Source organism: Labeo rohita, chromosome 21, assembly GCF_022985175.1.
Source record: "Labeo rohita strain BAU-BD-2019 chromosome 21, IGBB_LRoh.1.0, whole genome shotgun sequence".
NCBI classification, from domain to species: Eukaryota; Metazoa; Chordata; class Actinopteri; order Cypriniformes; family Cyprinidae; genus Labeo; species Labeo rohita.
Genome location: NC_066889.1, coordinates 4,544,509 through 4,562,621, shown reverse-complemented (window position 1 = coordinate 4,562,621; position 18,113 = coordinate 4,544,509). Strand labels below are relative to the sequence as shown.

Below are 18,113 nucleotides of genomic sequence, written 5' to 3'. Positions count from 1 at the left end.
ATTCAAGCTAGGAGCAATGACTTTTATATTGTAAACTAGAATTATTTATCGAGAGACGGATCTTATGCCACTATCTTTATAAACCGCGGATTAAGTTCGATTCTAAAATGGCTACAGTATATACTCAAGAGCATTCAAACAAGCATTTACACCTTTCCTTTTCAATGGTTTGTGTAGATATGTGTTTGCTATATACAAGAAAGAAGACTCTTATTGGTGCACTATGCAGGTTTTACTCTGTAGAAAGACAGGATGTTGTTAGTTTACAGCACTTGTATTTTTTTTTTTAAACAACTGTGTCTGATCGATGAGTGTTGTAAAATGGTAAACAACATGGTGACTAAGCCGAGAAGTCTTTTTGATGAGCATTTCACGGAAGGCGGCCTGTCTTATTGTTGCTAAATAAACATGCTCTTTCCAATGTATTTAACCTATTGAATGTTGTAGTTTTGGTTGTTTTATTATGATTTTTTTTTGTTGTTGTTGTTCGCTTTCCTTTGTGCTGTTGTTTAATGGACCTTGATGAATCATTTTACCATTTTGTGCATTTTGTTACTCTGTATCTTGTGTAATCGTTTGGAAAGCAAGAAAGACCTTCACGCTTTTAGATGATAGTGCTCGAACGTGCATTCCTACATATCATGACTCCAGCTGCTTGTATAAATGTTCCATTAACAAATCTGTATGCTACACTCGATCCCTTTAGATATGATATTCGAAACCATGGATGTGTTTGCATATACAGGCATGACTATCGTGCATGCTGACCTTGCTAAATTGATATTCATGGAGGAGAAGAACAGTCTCGCTGTCTTTATTCGAACCAATGAGCACAAGTGGAGAAAAGAAACTCTGATACTTTGATGTAAAATCGCCTCCACTGGCTTTCCGAGCTGAAAAGACCCACATTGCACTTGGTTTTACAGAATTTCCGATGTTATTTTTTTGAAATGATGCCTGCAAAATCAGGTGCCTTACTCAAACGTGAAAACCCAAACTTGATCTATTGACATTTTCTACAGAAACGAGATTTTGCCCATTATGCCAAGAATTAAATCACAAGTTTCCTCTGAAATTCTCTTTTTTTTGTGTTTTGTTTTGGGTTTTTTTTTTGTCTGCTGTGTCGAGCAGTAAGCTTGCTTCAGATGAGAACTGTTGCTGCTTTGCCCTCATACAGTTTTCATTGAAAGATGAATGTAGTCTTCCTTCAGTGGAGTCCAATATGATTAAACGTAAAGACTGTGTCCCATATGTTTTTGGTTGAGAGACTATCCAAAGAGTGCTGCAATCATAGACTCATTTTTTTAAATGTTTATATCATTATATATATAAACCATGTGAGATTTTTTTCTGTTTAGGTTCTTGGTTTGGAATTGTCTCTGCCTTCGTTTTAACCTTGGTAGAACGCGTCCGTACGTGACACATTGTAACTTTTATATATATATATAAATATACGTTGGACGTACGCAGTGGTGGATTCCTCCGAAGCCCTCTGAGTGGAAGAAGCTTTGCAAAGACAATGTCAAACCTTGTGTCCCCACACCAATGCTCGAGATTATTGTGCCTCCCGATTCTTCTGGTTCTACTGTTCCTCAGATCGCCGGCTATGACCTTGGAGCAGAGTCACTCACCAACGAACAGAAATGGCCTTCAGCAGTTGTTCTCCAACGAACAGAATCAAGGTTTTCCACAAACACAAAGACGACACAAACAGAGGTGCGCATTGATCGTCCCGTGACGGAATTTCGGAGTCGGGAAGTCTCGGTGGACCAGGGCGCTTTCCTTGCACTCAGTCACTCCCTCAGAGAAAAGTTGAGTCTTCTTTTGGTGGTTTCCGCTGCATGGCTCCCTTCACGGCGATGGGGGGTGGAAAGAAGCTCTTCGTTTTATTGGGTTCAAAAAACTTGGACATTGGGTAGGAGTCCTGTCTCGCCACCCATGGTGCTGAATTTCAAAATATGTACTTGAACACCCTCAGTGACATGAGAGCTGCGACTTGGCACGCGTGCTGTCAGGTCTGTGAACTCTTCTCCTTCCCCGATCTTACGCTAGAAACCGTTCCGAAATCAAGTTGCTCTTACGACATCTGCTCACACCACTGCAACACCTGTGCCAAGACCTGACCCCGCAGCGGGCTCTCATATTGGACTTGGACCGAACCAGTGGTCGGGCGGGAAAAGGGCCGTGTTGATGTAGCGGTGATAGCTTATTTTGATTGTCTGTTTGCTCGTTTGTTTCTTTCTTTTTCTGTTGAGGAAGACATGGAGAGCTAGTAGGGTCACTTGGACTGTTGGGCCCAAGATCTCTTGCACCGGACTCACTCGAATCACTACTCTAAAACCGACGTTACCAAAAAGGTCGCACCTGTCCGATCGCATACTTTTCTACACTGCAGTGATTTACATTCCCTTCCGACCTTTGCCAAATTTGCATCCAGCGACTAAATTGACCTTCAACATTGGAAGCGGGTTTGCGAAAACGTAAACAGGGCCACCAAAACCTTTTTTGTTTCGATTCTTTTTGTTGTTTTCAGTTTCGAAAATCCATACAACATTCAATTTACAACAATTGACTTGAAGTGTCAATTATTAAGAGAAGAAGAGAGAAAAAAAAAAAAAAAAAACTTAAAAAAGAAGAAAAAAATACACAATACGTGAACTTGTGCTTCTAATGTTGTATGGTATTCTACTTGATAATTTAGCATGGGATCCTTAAGTAGCTAGTACTGTGTGTGTACTCCCCAAATGTGTAAAATCTTTCTCCTTTTTTTATTATTTTGATTTTCTTTGTTCTAGTCACAGTAGGAAGGCTGTATTTCATTGCTAAGTGCTCTGTCATAGATCTCTTGGTGATATTCTTAAGCAAAACTCTGCAGAAGTGTATCCTACTGAAACTAACAGTTACTTGATCCTATTAGCAATGTCTATATTTGTAGTTCACATATATGCCTGTTCAAATACAATATCTTGACAGTTGTTCTATTTATGTTTCAGTGTTGTGCTGAGTTTTGACATACTTGGACATTTTCTTTCACTTTTATTTCTTTCTGTTTTTTCGTTTTTCGGCACAACTAGTTGGAGAACAGCTTGGTTTATCGAGCCTTGTTAGTGTACAGATGTGAAGTAGGCTTAAAAGCAGTTGTGATTGATCTTCAAAATGTGTCTGTTTGTGTTATTGTGCCTCTTATTATTTGATTTCAGTTTTTTGTATTATCCTTAATTATGTCACTGCATTGTATCAGCCCGGAGTTGGTACCACAATTCTGCTTGTAACCATGATAGTCTAATTCTACTATTGATTTTACTATCAAAATAAACATTAGAAACTGCAGCACTTCATCTCTTGTGCGTTTTTACTAGATTGCATTCATAAATGCATTAACTCCATGTCCTGTAAATGGAAATTCAGCAGGCAGTAGATTTGCTCACATGCTTTGTAAATGACATGATCGGCCCAATCACCCAGCTACCTCATTCTGTTCTTCCTTTCTTCTCTTCCTCCAATTCTTTCTCTCTTCCTCACTCAGTTCTTGGATGCCTAGCACTTCTGGCAGCAGTCATGCATTTCCAAGTCAAAACGAAACTGCAAACTTTCCACTATTATTCTGTCATTAGTTCTGAGGTTATGTTCTCTTTCACAGGATTTTTTGAAGGTTTAGAACTTGTTTGACTTGTTTTAAATGGTGAAAATCCGTCCCAAAAACAGAAATGCTACAAATAATCACATTGCAGCTGAATCCTATTACATACATCATAACGACATGTTTAGCCAAATAACTGGATTGACATTTTGTGGTATTTATTTATAAATCTATATATCTTAAACGATTTTTATAATGTAAGAATAACTTTCATACTCATCAATATTTCATTGTGAACGTTTACTTGTTTTGTGAAAACCGCGGTATATTTTGTTTAGGATTATATAGAAAGTTAACAGCATGTGGGATGTTTTAAAGAATTAAACATATATTTTCTGTCAATTATACATCATATGTATTCTTAAGAAAGGAGTATTACTGCTCTCAGAACAGCTTTGAAGGGCACGTCAAAAACGCGTTCGGAAAATGCGCTGAAGTTTGGACGTTCTGACGTGTCGTATAACAACAAACATGGCGTCCTCCTCTGATGTACATGTCCGAATATGTGGCCAAGAGATTATCAAATATGATCTGGAAATCAAAGCTCTTATCCAGGTAGGCGTAATTCCTTATATTAACCTATCTGCTATGGTCTTACTGTCAGTTTTGTCCGATAAGCCTGCCGTAGAAATACAAAGATGCGGCCGTAATTGTCGTGTCTGTCAGTCAGGATGAAATGGAAACTATAAATTCTTCTTTCAAGAAGTCTTTTCTTTTCGTGTCAGGACATAAGAGAGTGCTGTGGACCACAGGCAGTGCTTATGGATTTGAACTCTACAGTGAAGGAAAAGTTCAATCAGTTAAGACAAAGGATTCAGGTATATTCGTCGTTTCATATAACCACACAGATACAAATGTCAGGGTTTCTGTCACTACTGTAAATATATAATGATATGGGATCAAATTCAACATCTAAGAAGCTTCCAGGATTCATGTCATTTTGGTCTTAATGCATGTTGTTTATCTGTATTTAATTTTGTTAGTTTGCTTATTTGGTAGTTATTGCAAACTTACTACGATTTTATTGCAGTTACTATTGTGGCTAAAACTAAACTGTGTTAAGATTTGTGACAGTTGGATAACATCCATCATAAAGGTATAATAATTTTAATTGGATTACTGACGTATCTATAATTATATACATCTTTAACGATTTTTATAATGTAAGAATGATAGTATGAAAATACTTGATTATCCAATCATATATATATATATATATATATATAGACAAATCATGTTAAAATGTAAGCATCATATGATGCAAGTCTACTGAGGAATATTTATTTGTACATCAGTCATCATTGCATTTCATTGCATTATATTTTGAGATAAAGAGTGACAACTGATATTTATAAGCCTTTTTTTCAGTTACTTTTATATTTTTTTCTAAAGGTTCAATAAACTCTTCTGTTAAAAGAGTAGTTCAACCAAAAATGAAAATCCTATTATCAATTACTCACTCATGTAAAGACTGTAAGACCTTCGTTTGTCTTCAGAACACAAATTAAGATATTTTTGATGAAAGTTTTCTGACCCTCTTATTGCAAACTAACTGAAAGGAACACATTTTTTGTTTGTTTTTCTTTATTTCTGTCTTTCTCTTGTTATTGAAGAAAAATGTTTGTAATGTTTGTTTATACAACATATGTTTTGCTTCACATTGCATTTGAAATTAAAACTATTAAAATTAAATTAAAACTAAAAAAAAAGTTTTCTGACCCTGCATAGACAGCAACACAACTACCATGTTCGAGGCCCAGAAAGGTAGTAAGGACATTTTTAAAATAGTCCATGTGACATCAGTGGTTCAACTGTAATTTTATGAAGCTACGAATGCTTTTTGTTGTGCAAAAAAACCCCTAAAATAACAGCTTTTTTCAACTATTCTCCTTTTATCAAAAATATCTAAATTTGTGTTCCGAAGATGAACAAAGTTCTTACGTGTTTGGAATGACATGAGGGTGAGTAATTAATGACAGGATTTTCATTTTTGGGTGAACTGTTGCTTTAAAAAAGGCTTTACAGGGGTAACACCGCAGATAATAGCTAAACCAAACTTTTTGATAGGACATGGAACAGATGGCAAAAGAACAAGACCGAGAGACTGATAAGCAAGCTATCCTGAGTGAAATGGAAGGCCATCGGAAGCAGATGTTGAGGTTAGAAAACATTTTTTGTTGTCTAATCTTCTTTCTGATTATTACAATATTATCACTACCCCTGTGTTTCAGTAACCAGATGGCGTGGAGGAAAGCAAATCTGGCCTGCAAGCAGGCCATTGACAACCTGGAGAAGGACGAACTGCTTCAAGGTGGTGATTTAGTTAGGCAAAGGTAAATCATGCTGCTCAAGGCTGCGCTTTTCAAATCAGTGCGTTTGACATTTAAACTTTTCTAGGATTTGTGAAAAACAAAACTATTGCACATTTATGTGGTATTTAAACGGATTGTGTTTTAACTTGTCAACACCTAAGCCATATTTACTAAATTCATCTTCTTGTTGTGGCTTTAGGAAGGCGACTAAAGAGAGTTTGGTGCAGACCTCCAGTGACATCACAGAGAGTCTGATGAGCATCAGCCGTATGATGGCACAGCAGGTGCAGCAGAGCGAGGAGACCATCGGATCTCTGGGTAAAAAAAAAATACTATGTGCTAATTGGGCCTGATATCATAACCATCATAATATAAGGATGTAAATCAATTAAAAGAATAGTTCGGTGACTAATGAGTAGAAATTTAACATAATTGTAATATATAGGTGATCTATTGCTATCGCTACAAGGTTTTACACCTAAAGAAACATCGTTAGTCTTGGTTGATTTATTCTGGTTGGTTTATTCTGCACAGTGACATCACATTATTAGATGTGTCATGTGCGGAGTTACTAATAGCAATAAACATAACAACAAATAGTGCTCAGAACAGTTTAGAAAGCATAAATGAATAAATACATCTAAACAAAGCAAGCAAACCAAACACACTATTTTATAAACATTATTGTTCAAATATTTGGGGTTGCTAAGTGAAGATTTTATAATGTTTATTTTATAATGTTTTTATGACATTGATCAAAACTCACAAAAATACAGCAAAAATATTAATGCTGTGAAATATGATTTTTTTTTTTAAACTATATTTTCAAATTGAATTCCCGTGATGCAAAAAAAAAAAAAAAAAAATCAGCATCATTACATCATTATTAGTCTTCAGTCTCACATGATCCTTCAGAAATAATTCTAATATGCTGATTTAGCTCCCAAGAAACGTTTCTTATTACTATCTATCCTCCCATCCATCAGTCAACCCATCTATAAAAAGTGTATAAATATTTTTTTCATGAATTAATTTGGGAGAAAAACCGCTAGTGAAAATGTGTATTTAATGAAGGTAAAATAATCTATGATACAAGATTTTGTTTAGAGATTTAAAATGCAAATTTGTATATAAAAACTTTGTAGCAATTTTGTAAACATGAACATGGAGCACTGCTTCTGAACAACCATCTGCATCATGCAATTCTGAAATGTGATGACTATATACAGTCTAATATTATTATTTTTTTAAGAATAAATAAACTAAAAGACATATTTTGACCCCAAAATGTAATGGCAGTGTACATATTACAGATACAACAGACTTGCAGAGTCTTGACTGATGGTTTCGCATTATCCACCAGTCCAAACTAGATAATTATGAGTGGAAAAATAATATTTCCAAACAGCAATGACCACGTCAGCATGTTTTTTTCCGCCATTCTGTTATGAATATTTCAAGTTCTTAAGTTTTGTGTATTTTCTCCACTTGCTCTGTTTCCAGCTTCATCCTCAAGGACTGTGCAAGAGACAAATGAAGAGTTTAAGGCCATGACGGGAACCATTCACTTGGGGCGAAAACTTATCCTGAAATATAATCGCCGTGAACTGACCGACAAACTGCTGATCTTTTTAGCTCTCGCTCTGTTTCTGGCTACAGTGCTCTACATCCTGAAAAAGAGACTCTTCCCCTTCATTTAGTGGAAAAAAGAACTGTGTCAGCTTAACACTGCTTTCCAGAAATCATTCTGTGAATGTTATGACCCAAATGAGACACGCAGTTCTTAAACCAGTAGTTCTTTCAAAATGAGAATTTTGTCATCATTTACTCTCCATAAAGTGAGAGCAAATGATGACAAGCTTCAGAATTCTCTGGGGACACAATAAGGAAGAATACTGAAGTGCTATTACAAAATCTTAATTATCAGGATCACTAAACAGCTATTCAGGAAGGAATGAAATGCACTTTGCTGTCTTATACATTTTGCTACATTAATCTTACTGATTGCATTTGCATATTCTGTCGTGTATTTTATAATCAGTGTAGTTGTTTGTACAATAATAAAATGTTTTTCGTTCTCAGGTTAGTACAGTAATATTCCAATAACCTGATGGACAATGTCTGCTTAAAATTTAAAACAACCTTAAAGATGTTTGTGCCTTATGAACTACTGTAATAATAAATAATAGTGGCTCAGTATGCTTCATATACACTACAGATCAAAAGATTAGAATAACTTATGATTTTTTTTTAAAACAAAGTAGTCTCTTATGTTGCTCTAAGGTTGCACTTATTTGCTCAAAAATACAGTAAATATTTTTTACTGTATATGTTTTTATTTATTTATTTTATTTTTAAAGAAAGTAATAATTTTTTTTTAAAGCAAGGATGCATTAAATTGATCAAAAGTGACCGTATATGCATCATTTCTGGAAAAAAATAATAAATAAAATTTCAACTGATAATAAATGTTTCTTGAGCAGCAAATCGGCATTTTAGAAAGATTTCTGAAGGATCATGTGACTGAAGACTGGAGTAATGATGCTAAAAATTCGTCTTTGATCATGGGAATAAATTACTTTTTAAAATGTGTTATAACAAAACAGTTCTTTTAAATTACAATGACTACTTCACATAGTAGAGTTTACTGTATTCGTGATTAAATAAATGCAGCCTTAATCGATGAACATAAGAGACTTGGAATAATTAAAAATCGTATTTATTCCAAACTTTTGATTGCAGGTTAATTATCTGGAATATTTCATATTGTTTACAGCATCAGCATTGACTCTGATTGATTGCCATTCTAGTCATTCCAGTGAAGCCAGAGTTTCCTGAGTTGAAACCACCTGATTTAACTTGATTACATGATTCTGCATTAAAGATCTCAGAGCATGATTTTAGGCTGTTCACAACATGGAAGACGTTTGGGGCTGTTATGGTCTTGCATGTTCTTCAGTGGAATGAACCACTAGGGGGTGTAATATATCTGTTTTACCTTACTCTAGTACAGTATGTGTCTGGGTTTGTCTTACAAAGTAGGTTACTTGATTCAGAACTGATCAGATTTGTCCCTTATTCATTTACACTACTGTTCAAATGATGCTTAGAATGCTGCATGTATCATTTATTTGATCAAAAATACAGTAAAAACAATAATATTCTTTTTGAAATATCATGTGACACTGAAGACTGGAGTAATGGCTACTGAAAGTTGGGTTCTGCTGTCACAGGAATAAATTTGTGTTTTAAAATATATCAAAATAGAGATTTTAAGCAATAATATTTTTATACTTTATATTTTTATGCAATAATATTTCACTTTTTTTTTTTTTTTTTTAAATAAAAGCACCCTTAGTAAGCATAAGAGACTTCCAAAACATAAAAAAATTTTAATTATTCCAGATTTTGACTGGTAGTGTATTGCCAAAATTACTCGTCTCAGACAAGCTCCATCCATTTAAATCACCACATGTGCACAAAGTGTTGCACAAAGCAAACGTTGTGGTCTTGCCGCACTTGGTTTCTGAGGGTAAAAAGTTACCCAAGTGCCAGGTGCCATTATAGTTTCTTTATAACCTTTCAGAAGCTGTGATGATTCATGCATGTTTTAAATCCACAAAAGGCTAAAAATTGGATACAAGGTTAATTTATTGTGGGAAAAAAAAAACTTTTTTTCAGTGAATACATTTGATTACTTTGTTACAGATCCCAAATAAAAAAAACGTAAATACTTGATAAAATAACTAAAAGAAAATAAAAAATAAATAGTACAAGCATGTATATAAAATGACTTACCAGCACTCTATAGTGGCTGAAATGAACCTGACTTGAAAATAAAAATCCACAAGATACACTTCATGCATAAATTTGAAGAAATTAATTTAAATTAAAAAATAATGTAAAATATCTACAAGACACACACTGAAACAGAGGGGAGTGAGTTTAGGCATTGACCAGTTTGCCTTTTGAAAATATGGGACACATTCTAACATGTTTTATGCAATATATTATACAGTATATCAGTACAGGTGCATGTTACAGAGATGAGGTAGGTCCAAAATCAATGATCTGCATATTCTGTCATATTGTGTATGTAACTGTAATCTATCTAGGAAGAAGGCATAGGTTTTTTTTTTTTTTTATCACATATGAAAAATGTCTACTCTAAATTCTATGCAAGAAAAATATGAAATCTGATATTACATATTAGATATGTCACATTGCCTTGGCAACAGCAACACTGCAGTGGACACATCTGAGTGTACCGCATGAAGCATGTGGCATATAAGAGCTTATATCTGCTGCTGAGGCTTTACTTGTGCTCAAAAACAGTCCAAATAGATAAATCTGGAACACGTACAGATCCATATTTCACCCGAAATCAAAAGAAAGAGATAAGAAGAGAGCAGAAAACACTAGATTATTAAATGTATTTAAAGCATGGTAGTATGTCATGTAGTGCCTTAATGTTAATTTTAAAGATTTGCAGTAATTATTTACTGAAACGCAGCAAAAAGAACTATTACTACTTAAAATACTACTACTAATGATAAAGTAAATACATCAAGGCCAAATTCCTTGAAATAATGCCACAATTCAACAATTTAAATGGTCCTAAACATAGATTGATTATATTAATATAAAATATATACACTATTATTCAAATGATTGGGATCTGTAAGCTTTTAAAATGTTTTTGAAGTCTCTTAGGCTCACCAGGGCTGCATTTATTTGATCAGAAATACAGTAAAAATAATAAAAATGTGAAATATTATTCCCATTTAAAAGAACTATTTACTATTCTAACATGTTTTAAAATATAATTTATTCCTGTAATGCAAAGTTGAATTTTTAGCATCGTTACTCCAGTCTTCAATGTCACATGAGCGTCCAGAAATCATTCTAATATGCAGTTTTTGCAGCTTTTAATATTATTATATACTATTTTTGTGTAAACCATGATACACTACAATTCAAAAGTTTACAGTTGAAAAGATGACATTTAAGAAATGTACAATATTGCAAAAATTCTAAATTTTAATGTTATTTTGAATTTTCTATTCATCAAAGAATCCTGAAAAACAAAATATTAAGCAGCAAAAAAATTCAACACTGATAATAATGATGAACAATGATAATTACAAGAGGCATTCTTATTGTGCTTATTTTTGTGGAAATCATTTTTTAAGGATTCTTTGATGACTACAAAGTTCGAAAAAGCAGCATGTATTTGAAATAGACTTTTTGTAATATTATAAATATCTTTAATGCCACTAGCATGCTAAATAAAAAAAATAATTATATTAAGTTTTTTTTTTTTTTTTTTAAGCATACTTAACCCCAAACTTTTGAACGAAAGTGTAATCCTGTGTTTGAATTATTTTTCGTTATTTCTTTTTTTAAATGAACATCATTTATTAATATTTATATTTCCTTTCTTTCTTTTGGGGTGAAATGTGACCCAGACATGTTTCCGTGATGTTCACCCAAATGGCGTTGCTTCAAAGCAGACAAATACTGAGCAGATGGAATGATGTCATCACAAAACACAAGGCCCAGTTTTTGTAATAATGCTATTCAGAATTGCAGCCTGACAGACTCCCTCTAAGCATTCTGAGGAGTCTGCAGTCTGAGGAATGTCCACAATCTACAAATACATCTACAAGGGTGAAACGCCACTGCAATATTGCGAAATAGTTGAGACTCCTATTAAATATTGTACCAGTCCATGTTCTCACAGAATGACCTACAAAACGAACACAATGACCGACGGCAGCTCTAAATGTAACATCACATCGAAATACCCTGTCGTCGATGGTGCTCTTATAGAACCACTGGAGACTGCAGCTTATTTGTCCTTGAGCGAGGCAGGGAAGGAGAGCAGTGAACAAGCCTTTTTGGACATGTGGGCTAAAGGCACTGAGAACCCCCCTTCCCTTCACCTTCTTTTGGTGGCATTCAGAGACCTCTTTAGCTCTTTTTCGGTATTAGAGGCGTTGTCTTGTGGACCTGAGGACTGATTTTCTTCATCTCCTTCTGTGAGTGTCCAAACCGTTTCCCCGTCAGCCTCAGGGATAAGCAGGTTCGCGGGAGGGAGGGAGTTGCCGCTGGCTCCCGATGAGGTGGTGGTATCTGGGACGGGAGCGAGGGTGGAACCGGCCTGGTTCTCCACCTTTCCGAGGGCACAGAGACTCAGGCTCCCGCACAGAGCTCCCCAGTTCTGCTCGCACTGAGTTCGTATTCGGCGGGCGATGGCGACGCGCACCTCCTCGCCGCATCCCAACAGGATGTTTACTAACTCCACATGGGGCCTTTTGGTGAGAAGAGGAGACAGTTAGGAACAGGAGTAAAACCGCAGTTAAGGCCCATTACACATGATATACTTTTGAGCAGTATGTGATATTGACAGCTAGTGGTTGAAATAGGTACTTCAGTCCAAATTCAAAATATTGGAGAGCACTGTTTCTTCCTTCCCCCTCATACTGAGACTCAGTTCTCACGTTGGTTGCCAGATTGAAGACAGGAATGAGAGCAACTGACCCCTCGCAAACAGCTTGACTGACAGGCGATCTGACCAGTCATGATGCCAAATCCGCCATTTTGTAGACAAACAAATCAGACAGGAGAGTAGATGAACTTCAGTGGACTTAAACTTGAAAAATTGGGTGTATTGATGTCTTTCCGCAGTTGAAAAGAAATACGTTCTGATGTTCATTCATGTTTATTTCATGCTTTTAATTAAATAAGAAAAGACGATCAGTTCATGTGTCGATTTATCTAATAATGCAATACAGAGATCTGTCACGATACATTAAAAAGCCTTAAAATAGTACTGTCTGAACTTCTTTAAAAAATGACAACAATTTAAAGCTGAGACCTTGCTTTATACCAGTCGTAACCTGCTCTGTCTTGCCTGTCGGCATGTGGTCAGTTTCCTCTTTGTTCCACAATGTATTTTTCACTGCGTGAAATTGACAATGGAAACGATTTATGCATGTTTTAATATTCTTCTGGTCATAGAGCTTTTTCTGACGGATGCCGAGGCTTTTTTAGGTCGAGCAGAATCTGCTATCACTGACCCATTTTTTTGTTGGCTTCTATGGTTGCAATATGCTGTGTTTTCCATTAACTGGCAACCCTGGGTGTCAAAATACTATTGGTAAACTATTGGGCAGTGGGCGGAGTCACACAGACCAAAACAAACCAGACATTCCGACACGGAACACTTATTTCAAAGTGGAATAATCTGATATCGAAGCACATCTGATATGCACATCTGATATCGAAGTGGAATATTTATCATCTACAACAATATCTCAGTTGTTGTTTTAACAATGTGGGTTTTAACTTTGCAAAAGTGTGTAGCATTTTTTTGTCTAATATCATCACAATTGCAAGTGTGGTATTGAAATTTATTGCAGCCCTATCCAACACTGAACTGACTTAAGCTGAATAATGACGTTGTTGTCTTTTAGAGCTGCTTCACAGCAGAATCAGAATTGTTTTCATAATTGAGTTTCCCTAATTAATTCAGATGTTTTCTTGTTTAACAGTGTAGCTGCTTTGACACAGTCTGTACTGTATAAAGCACTATAGAAATAAAGGTTGACTTGTTGAAATTGACTTGTTTTTGCTCTATATCACCAATGGAAATGGTTCAAACTAAGCCACAGCAGAACAATTGAGTGTCTCTGTAGTGTTTCGCTCCTGAATGAATCAGCACTTTTGAACAAATCAGTTGAGTGAATGACTCAATACCTCACCCATTAAGACAGTCACATTAATAGTATCATTTAATCTTTTTTTTATATTATTATCTCAAAGCATTTTATGCAATAATAATTGCAGTGTAAATACATCTGAATGCTGCTTTAGATTTAGCTTCTGTGCACTTCTGCTGTGCAAAAATGATTTTGTTGATTGGTAACAAACTATGGTATTTTATTTTAATTGAGTTTAAGAATTTGATATAAAAGATGAGTCATACATATCACAAAAATGCTCTTATAAAGGTAGAAATGCTCCTGGAAATCAATTTAAGGTGATAAATGCAGTATCACCCCATACTGACAAAATCAAAAGTCAATTTCTGCTGTGAATTAAATACTGCATAGAATATGGGAAATACGAAAGGCCTAAACTAGTCCACCTACCAGCACAAAAACACACTCAGCAAAAAGATCATTTTTGACAAAATCCCAGAAAATATCAGGATATCCTTTGTTCCCTGTTGAAAAAAACAGCAATATGCTGGCTAGGTTTTGAAACATGGTAGCTGGTTTGAGCTGGTTTAAGCTGGTCGTGAGCAACTAGTCCCAACTAAGGACCAGATAAAAACCAGCTCAAACCAGCTGCAATGCTTCAAAACATACCTAACCAGCATGTGCTGTGTTTTTTCAACAGGGCTGTCAATATCGCACACCTTTCATATTGAAGGACTCACCCTTTAGGAAACAGGTCTTTGAAGTGGATCATCTCCACCATGACGTTGACGTTCTCCCTCACGGCAGAGCAGAGGTTGTGTTTGACGTAACACTCGCGCTGTAGCTGAAACACCATCTCTTTCACAGCCAGACACTTGCGGCTGACGCAGCTGAACTTGTGGCGAAGTCCATGGGCCATGCATTTCAGCGCATCTTTGATGAATGATTTTCCCTGCGGTGATGCATAAGTCGTTCATCAAATCAGAGCTGTTAGCACATGCAGTTAATGGCAAGTTAATATCAGCTGAAGTATGTCTAATGATAAGGACATAGTGAACAAACTGGCAGCTCTTGATGATGAGGTACTGTAGATCGCAGTGGAAAGCATGCAAGATGCGAATCCAACCTCAGACTAAGTATTAAATAACATTATAGTGTACATGTTACGCACACTGTGATTCAAATACAGAAGTAAAGCAGTCAGCAGTCAGGATCATACCTGGGAGTCAAATTTGCCAGCGTTGTGGAGGAACGTCATGCAGATGTCATGTAGTCCACGGATCTCGCAAGAGTTGTTGTTGAAGCACTCAAACATCCCGCATCCCACATCACCTGCGTTCACCAGACACTGCTGAATCTCCGCTGGAGAATGGTCAAGGGAGAGAGAACTTTTGAGTAGTCACATTACAGATCTTACAATAATTACACATTGCTCTTTCTATAGTAACACTGCGAAATATATCCTGTTAAATGTAATGAAAAAATACTGTTTCAGATTTTTAGGGATACCTGCATATTTTATAGCTTATAATGTCAATATACCAAATTTAGCTACCAAAATCGGCTTTTCTATCCTACCGATAAGCATTATAATAACACAGGTGGCACAATAGAAAATGATGAGTTAATCGTAAGTGGCCTGTCCATAAAACATGCAGTTTAAAACAAACTGCATAACATTTATGGTAAAAACGCATTAATTTAACAACAGTAGATGTAACATGCAACCCTAATGAACATAACTGATAAGAAAAAAAACTAAAAATAAACACAGATAAACATATATATCAATGTAAAAACAAAATGCAATGCAATTAAATGTAACAAAAAAAAAACATGAAACGTAACACAGGGAACATCTGGGAATCTCAATTTACGTATTTTCATTGTAAACTATGTTCTTTTTCACTTCCAAAAACTGTATTTTACCGTATATAGTAAGGGAAGTTACCATTAACCAATTCATAGGTTTTTACTGTAGCATTTTTACAGTGTTAATAGTTGTGCACAGGGTCATGCTCACAAAGACAAAACACTATCAGGGTAACACACGACACTAAAATAATGCAATGAACAATCCTTAAATAACAGACAGTGTATCACAAGACACTTTAATGTACATTACTGATAACAAGAGTAAAAAAGAAACAAAATGATTTATGCAAAATTGAACCATGATGTTTCACGAAATGTATTTACTTGACAGTATTTTATAGTAAAATTACATATAATGTGTTTATCCATTAACAGTTTTTCCACCATACATGGTGGAAACATGATAAGCTAACTAGTTACTGTAGCATTTTACTGTATTTAAACAAGGTTTATATAGTTTTATAAAATATATTTATAAAATAATTCAACAAGTAAGCCACAATGGGTAACATGGACATTGTTTGAAAGACTGCGAATGAGAACACTCAGATTATTCTAAAGGTTCCATATCCGTTAAGTTTGCCGCAAAGAACTTTGTTTGCGACACACTGTCTCTTTGTGGACTTTGAAATGCAGTGTTCTAAATTTATGTTCACGTGTGTAATTTGCTGCCTTATGACTGTAAATATTCTTAGTCTTTTGACAATAGCAGTTAGATCACTATTATAAATGTTCTAGAAGCCATGCCACAATTACAGTTAAATAATTATGCAACCAAAATACAATATTTAAGAAGTGTTCTGAATATACCAGTTTTTACTACCACAATGAAGCCAGAACCTAAATTTACATTAATTAAATGTTTTTACTTCATTTGAATTTAAAAAAGGCAGCATTGAAGCATTTGGAAGGTTGTCTATTTTTTAAACTAAAAACAGAACTCAGTGGCTATAAAAAAGTTCTAAAAGTAGACAAATAACGTTCCAAATGTATTATTTTAAACCTGGCCAGCTGAAGAGACATTTTGAATTTTTCGCGCGAAAAGCTTTAACTGACAGAGCAGCGCGTGCACATGGATTCTGACAGGAGGACATATTTTCTGAGGCAAGTAGCTACATTTTAAAAGGGGGGAAGGGGGGAAACCATAATAACATTTACATGTAGTTTAAAGTTACAGTTAAAATAGGAGTATAGCGATCGTAATATGACGGTTACATATAGCCTTGTCAGAACACTAATTATCATTAAAAAAAAGTCAACACTCAAGTATCACCTTTTAAAATGTCTACATTTATTTCTATTTTGCTATTTTAATGACAGTACGAGTTTGGAAAAAAAATGTACCAGTTTGGACGTGGTAATGAGGTTCCCAGAACGTCGCGACGTGACAACGTCATAACGTTTCTGCAACGGTGTGAAAATCCATGTTTATTATATTTATTGCACTGAGGGAACCCTGACATCTGATATATTAAGTAGGTAAGACAGAACCGTTTTAGAAAACGCATTTTAACGTGCTAACCAGGATGACATAATTTGGAAATAAGTTGTTTGATAGAACATCTAAAAGTTTGATACAGCTTTAATCATGCGTTTACGAGATGTGGTTGATTTTCTGTGCATGCACTGCGCAGAACCTACCTGTGTTCTGCAGAGAGAGTCTTCTCTTCTGGATGTTCAGTGATCTCTCATGTGAGGTGTCATGAGCGCTGCTGGAATCAGTCGCGTGTGTTTGCCGCACCGCCAAAAAGAAGATAAACACTCCTATAGTCAGTTGCACACGCATGTCTCGTGATGATGATGATAACGCTGTGTAAAACTGAGAAGGGCTTCCGATCACTGTAGCATTACCATAGAGAATGAAGCACATGCGGCGGAGGGAGCAGCGCAGACGCGTAGTGAGGATCGGGGGGATGGATGCTGCCTATATTTCCTCCAACTCATGTCAGTTTGGATGAAGGAGGTGAGCAGGTGCTGACCAATCACAGTCACCGGCGAGACGACAGCACCGTGCGTACATTTGAAGTTCATACAGCACGTATAGCGGAGACCGGGGCTAGTTGTCACAAGGGTTGAGTCACTGTAAGGTTTGAGTCAAAAGTCCTAATGCATTTTTTTTTTTTAATTAACTAAGATTTATACATTATATTTTTGCTATAGTTTTTCATATATATCATGTGGGGGCAAGTTGTCACACGAGATACAGGCTAAAATTCATTCATTGAATTTCCTATCTTTGTATGCATCCTTTTCAGTTTCCTGTTTTGATGATTTTTGCTGCTGTAATTCTTTTGTGTTTTCCTTTTTACTGTTTAAATTTTCCTTAAAGCGACATCAGTTAACACATTTTTATGCATGGAATAAAAAGTGTGACAACTAGCCCCGACTAGCTTCAGCTATATTAAATTATAAAATTAATAGTTCCGGTTTTGTCGCCTGATTCGTCAAATACAATGTTCTGTTCGTGCTAAAAATGTATAGAATGAAACACCTGCTTATCTTACTGCAGTAACTGATATGAGAAATTTTAAGAAGAGTTTCCTTATGTAAATACATTTCTATGTTGTGTGCATGCACCTT

The 18,113-nt window shown here is 35.5% G+C and overlaps 2 protein-coding genes across 2 annotated transcripts; one reads left to right on the top strand and one right to left on the bottom strand.

The window, feature by feature from the left end:
- The first annotated feature begins 4,068 nt into the window (after positions 1-4,068).
- Positions 4,069-8,179, top strand: bnip1b (BCL2 interacting protein 1b). The gene is made up of 6 exons (XM_051093289.1): positions 4,069-4,195; positions 4,366-4,458; positions 5,708-5,799; positions 5,872-5,973; positions 6,152-6,270; positions 7,456-8,179. Exons 1-6 carry the CDS (start codon positions 4,112-4,114, stop codon positions 7,650-7,652), a joined length of 687 nt encoding a protein of 228 aa, XP_050949246.1. The 5' UTR covers positions 4,069-4,111; the 3' UTR covers positions 7,653-8,179.
- A 1,870-nt stretch (positions 8,180-10,049) lies between these two features.
- stc2b (stanniocalcin 2b) lies at positions 10,050-17,592 on the bottom strand. The gene is made up of 4 exons (XM_051093288.1): positions 17,175-17,592; positions 14,878-15,020; positions 14,399-14,610; positions 10,050-12,266 (listed from the first exon to the last, which is right to left on the bottom strand). Exons 1-4 carry the CDS (start codon positions 17,401-17,403, stop codon positions 11,894-11,896), a joined length of 957 nt encoding a protein of 318 aa, XP_050949245.1. The 5' UTR covers positions 17,404-17,592; the 3' UTR covers positions 10,050-11,893.
- Positions 17,593-18,113: the final 521 nt, after the last annotated feature.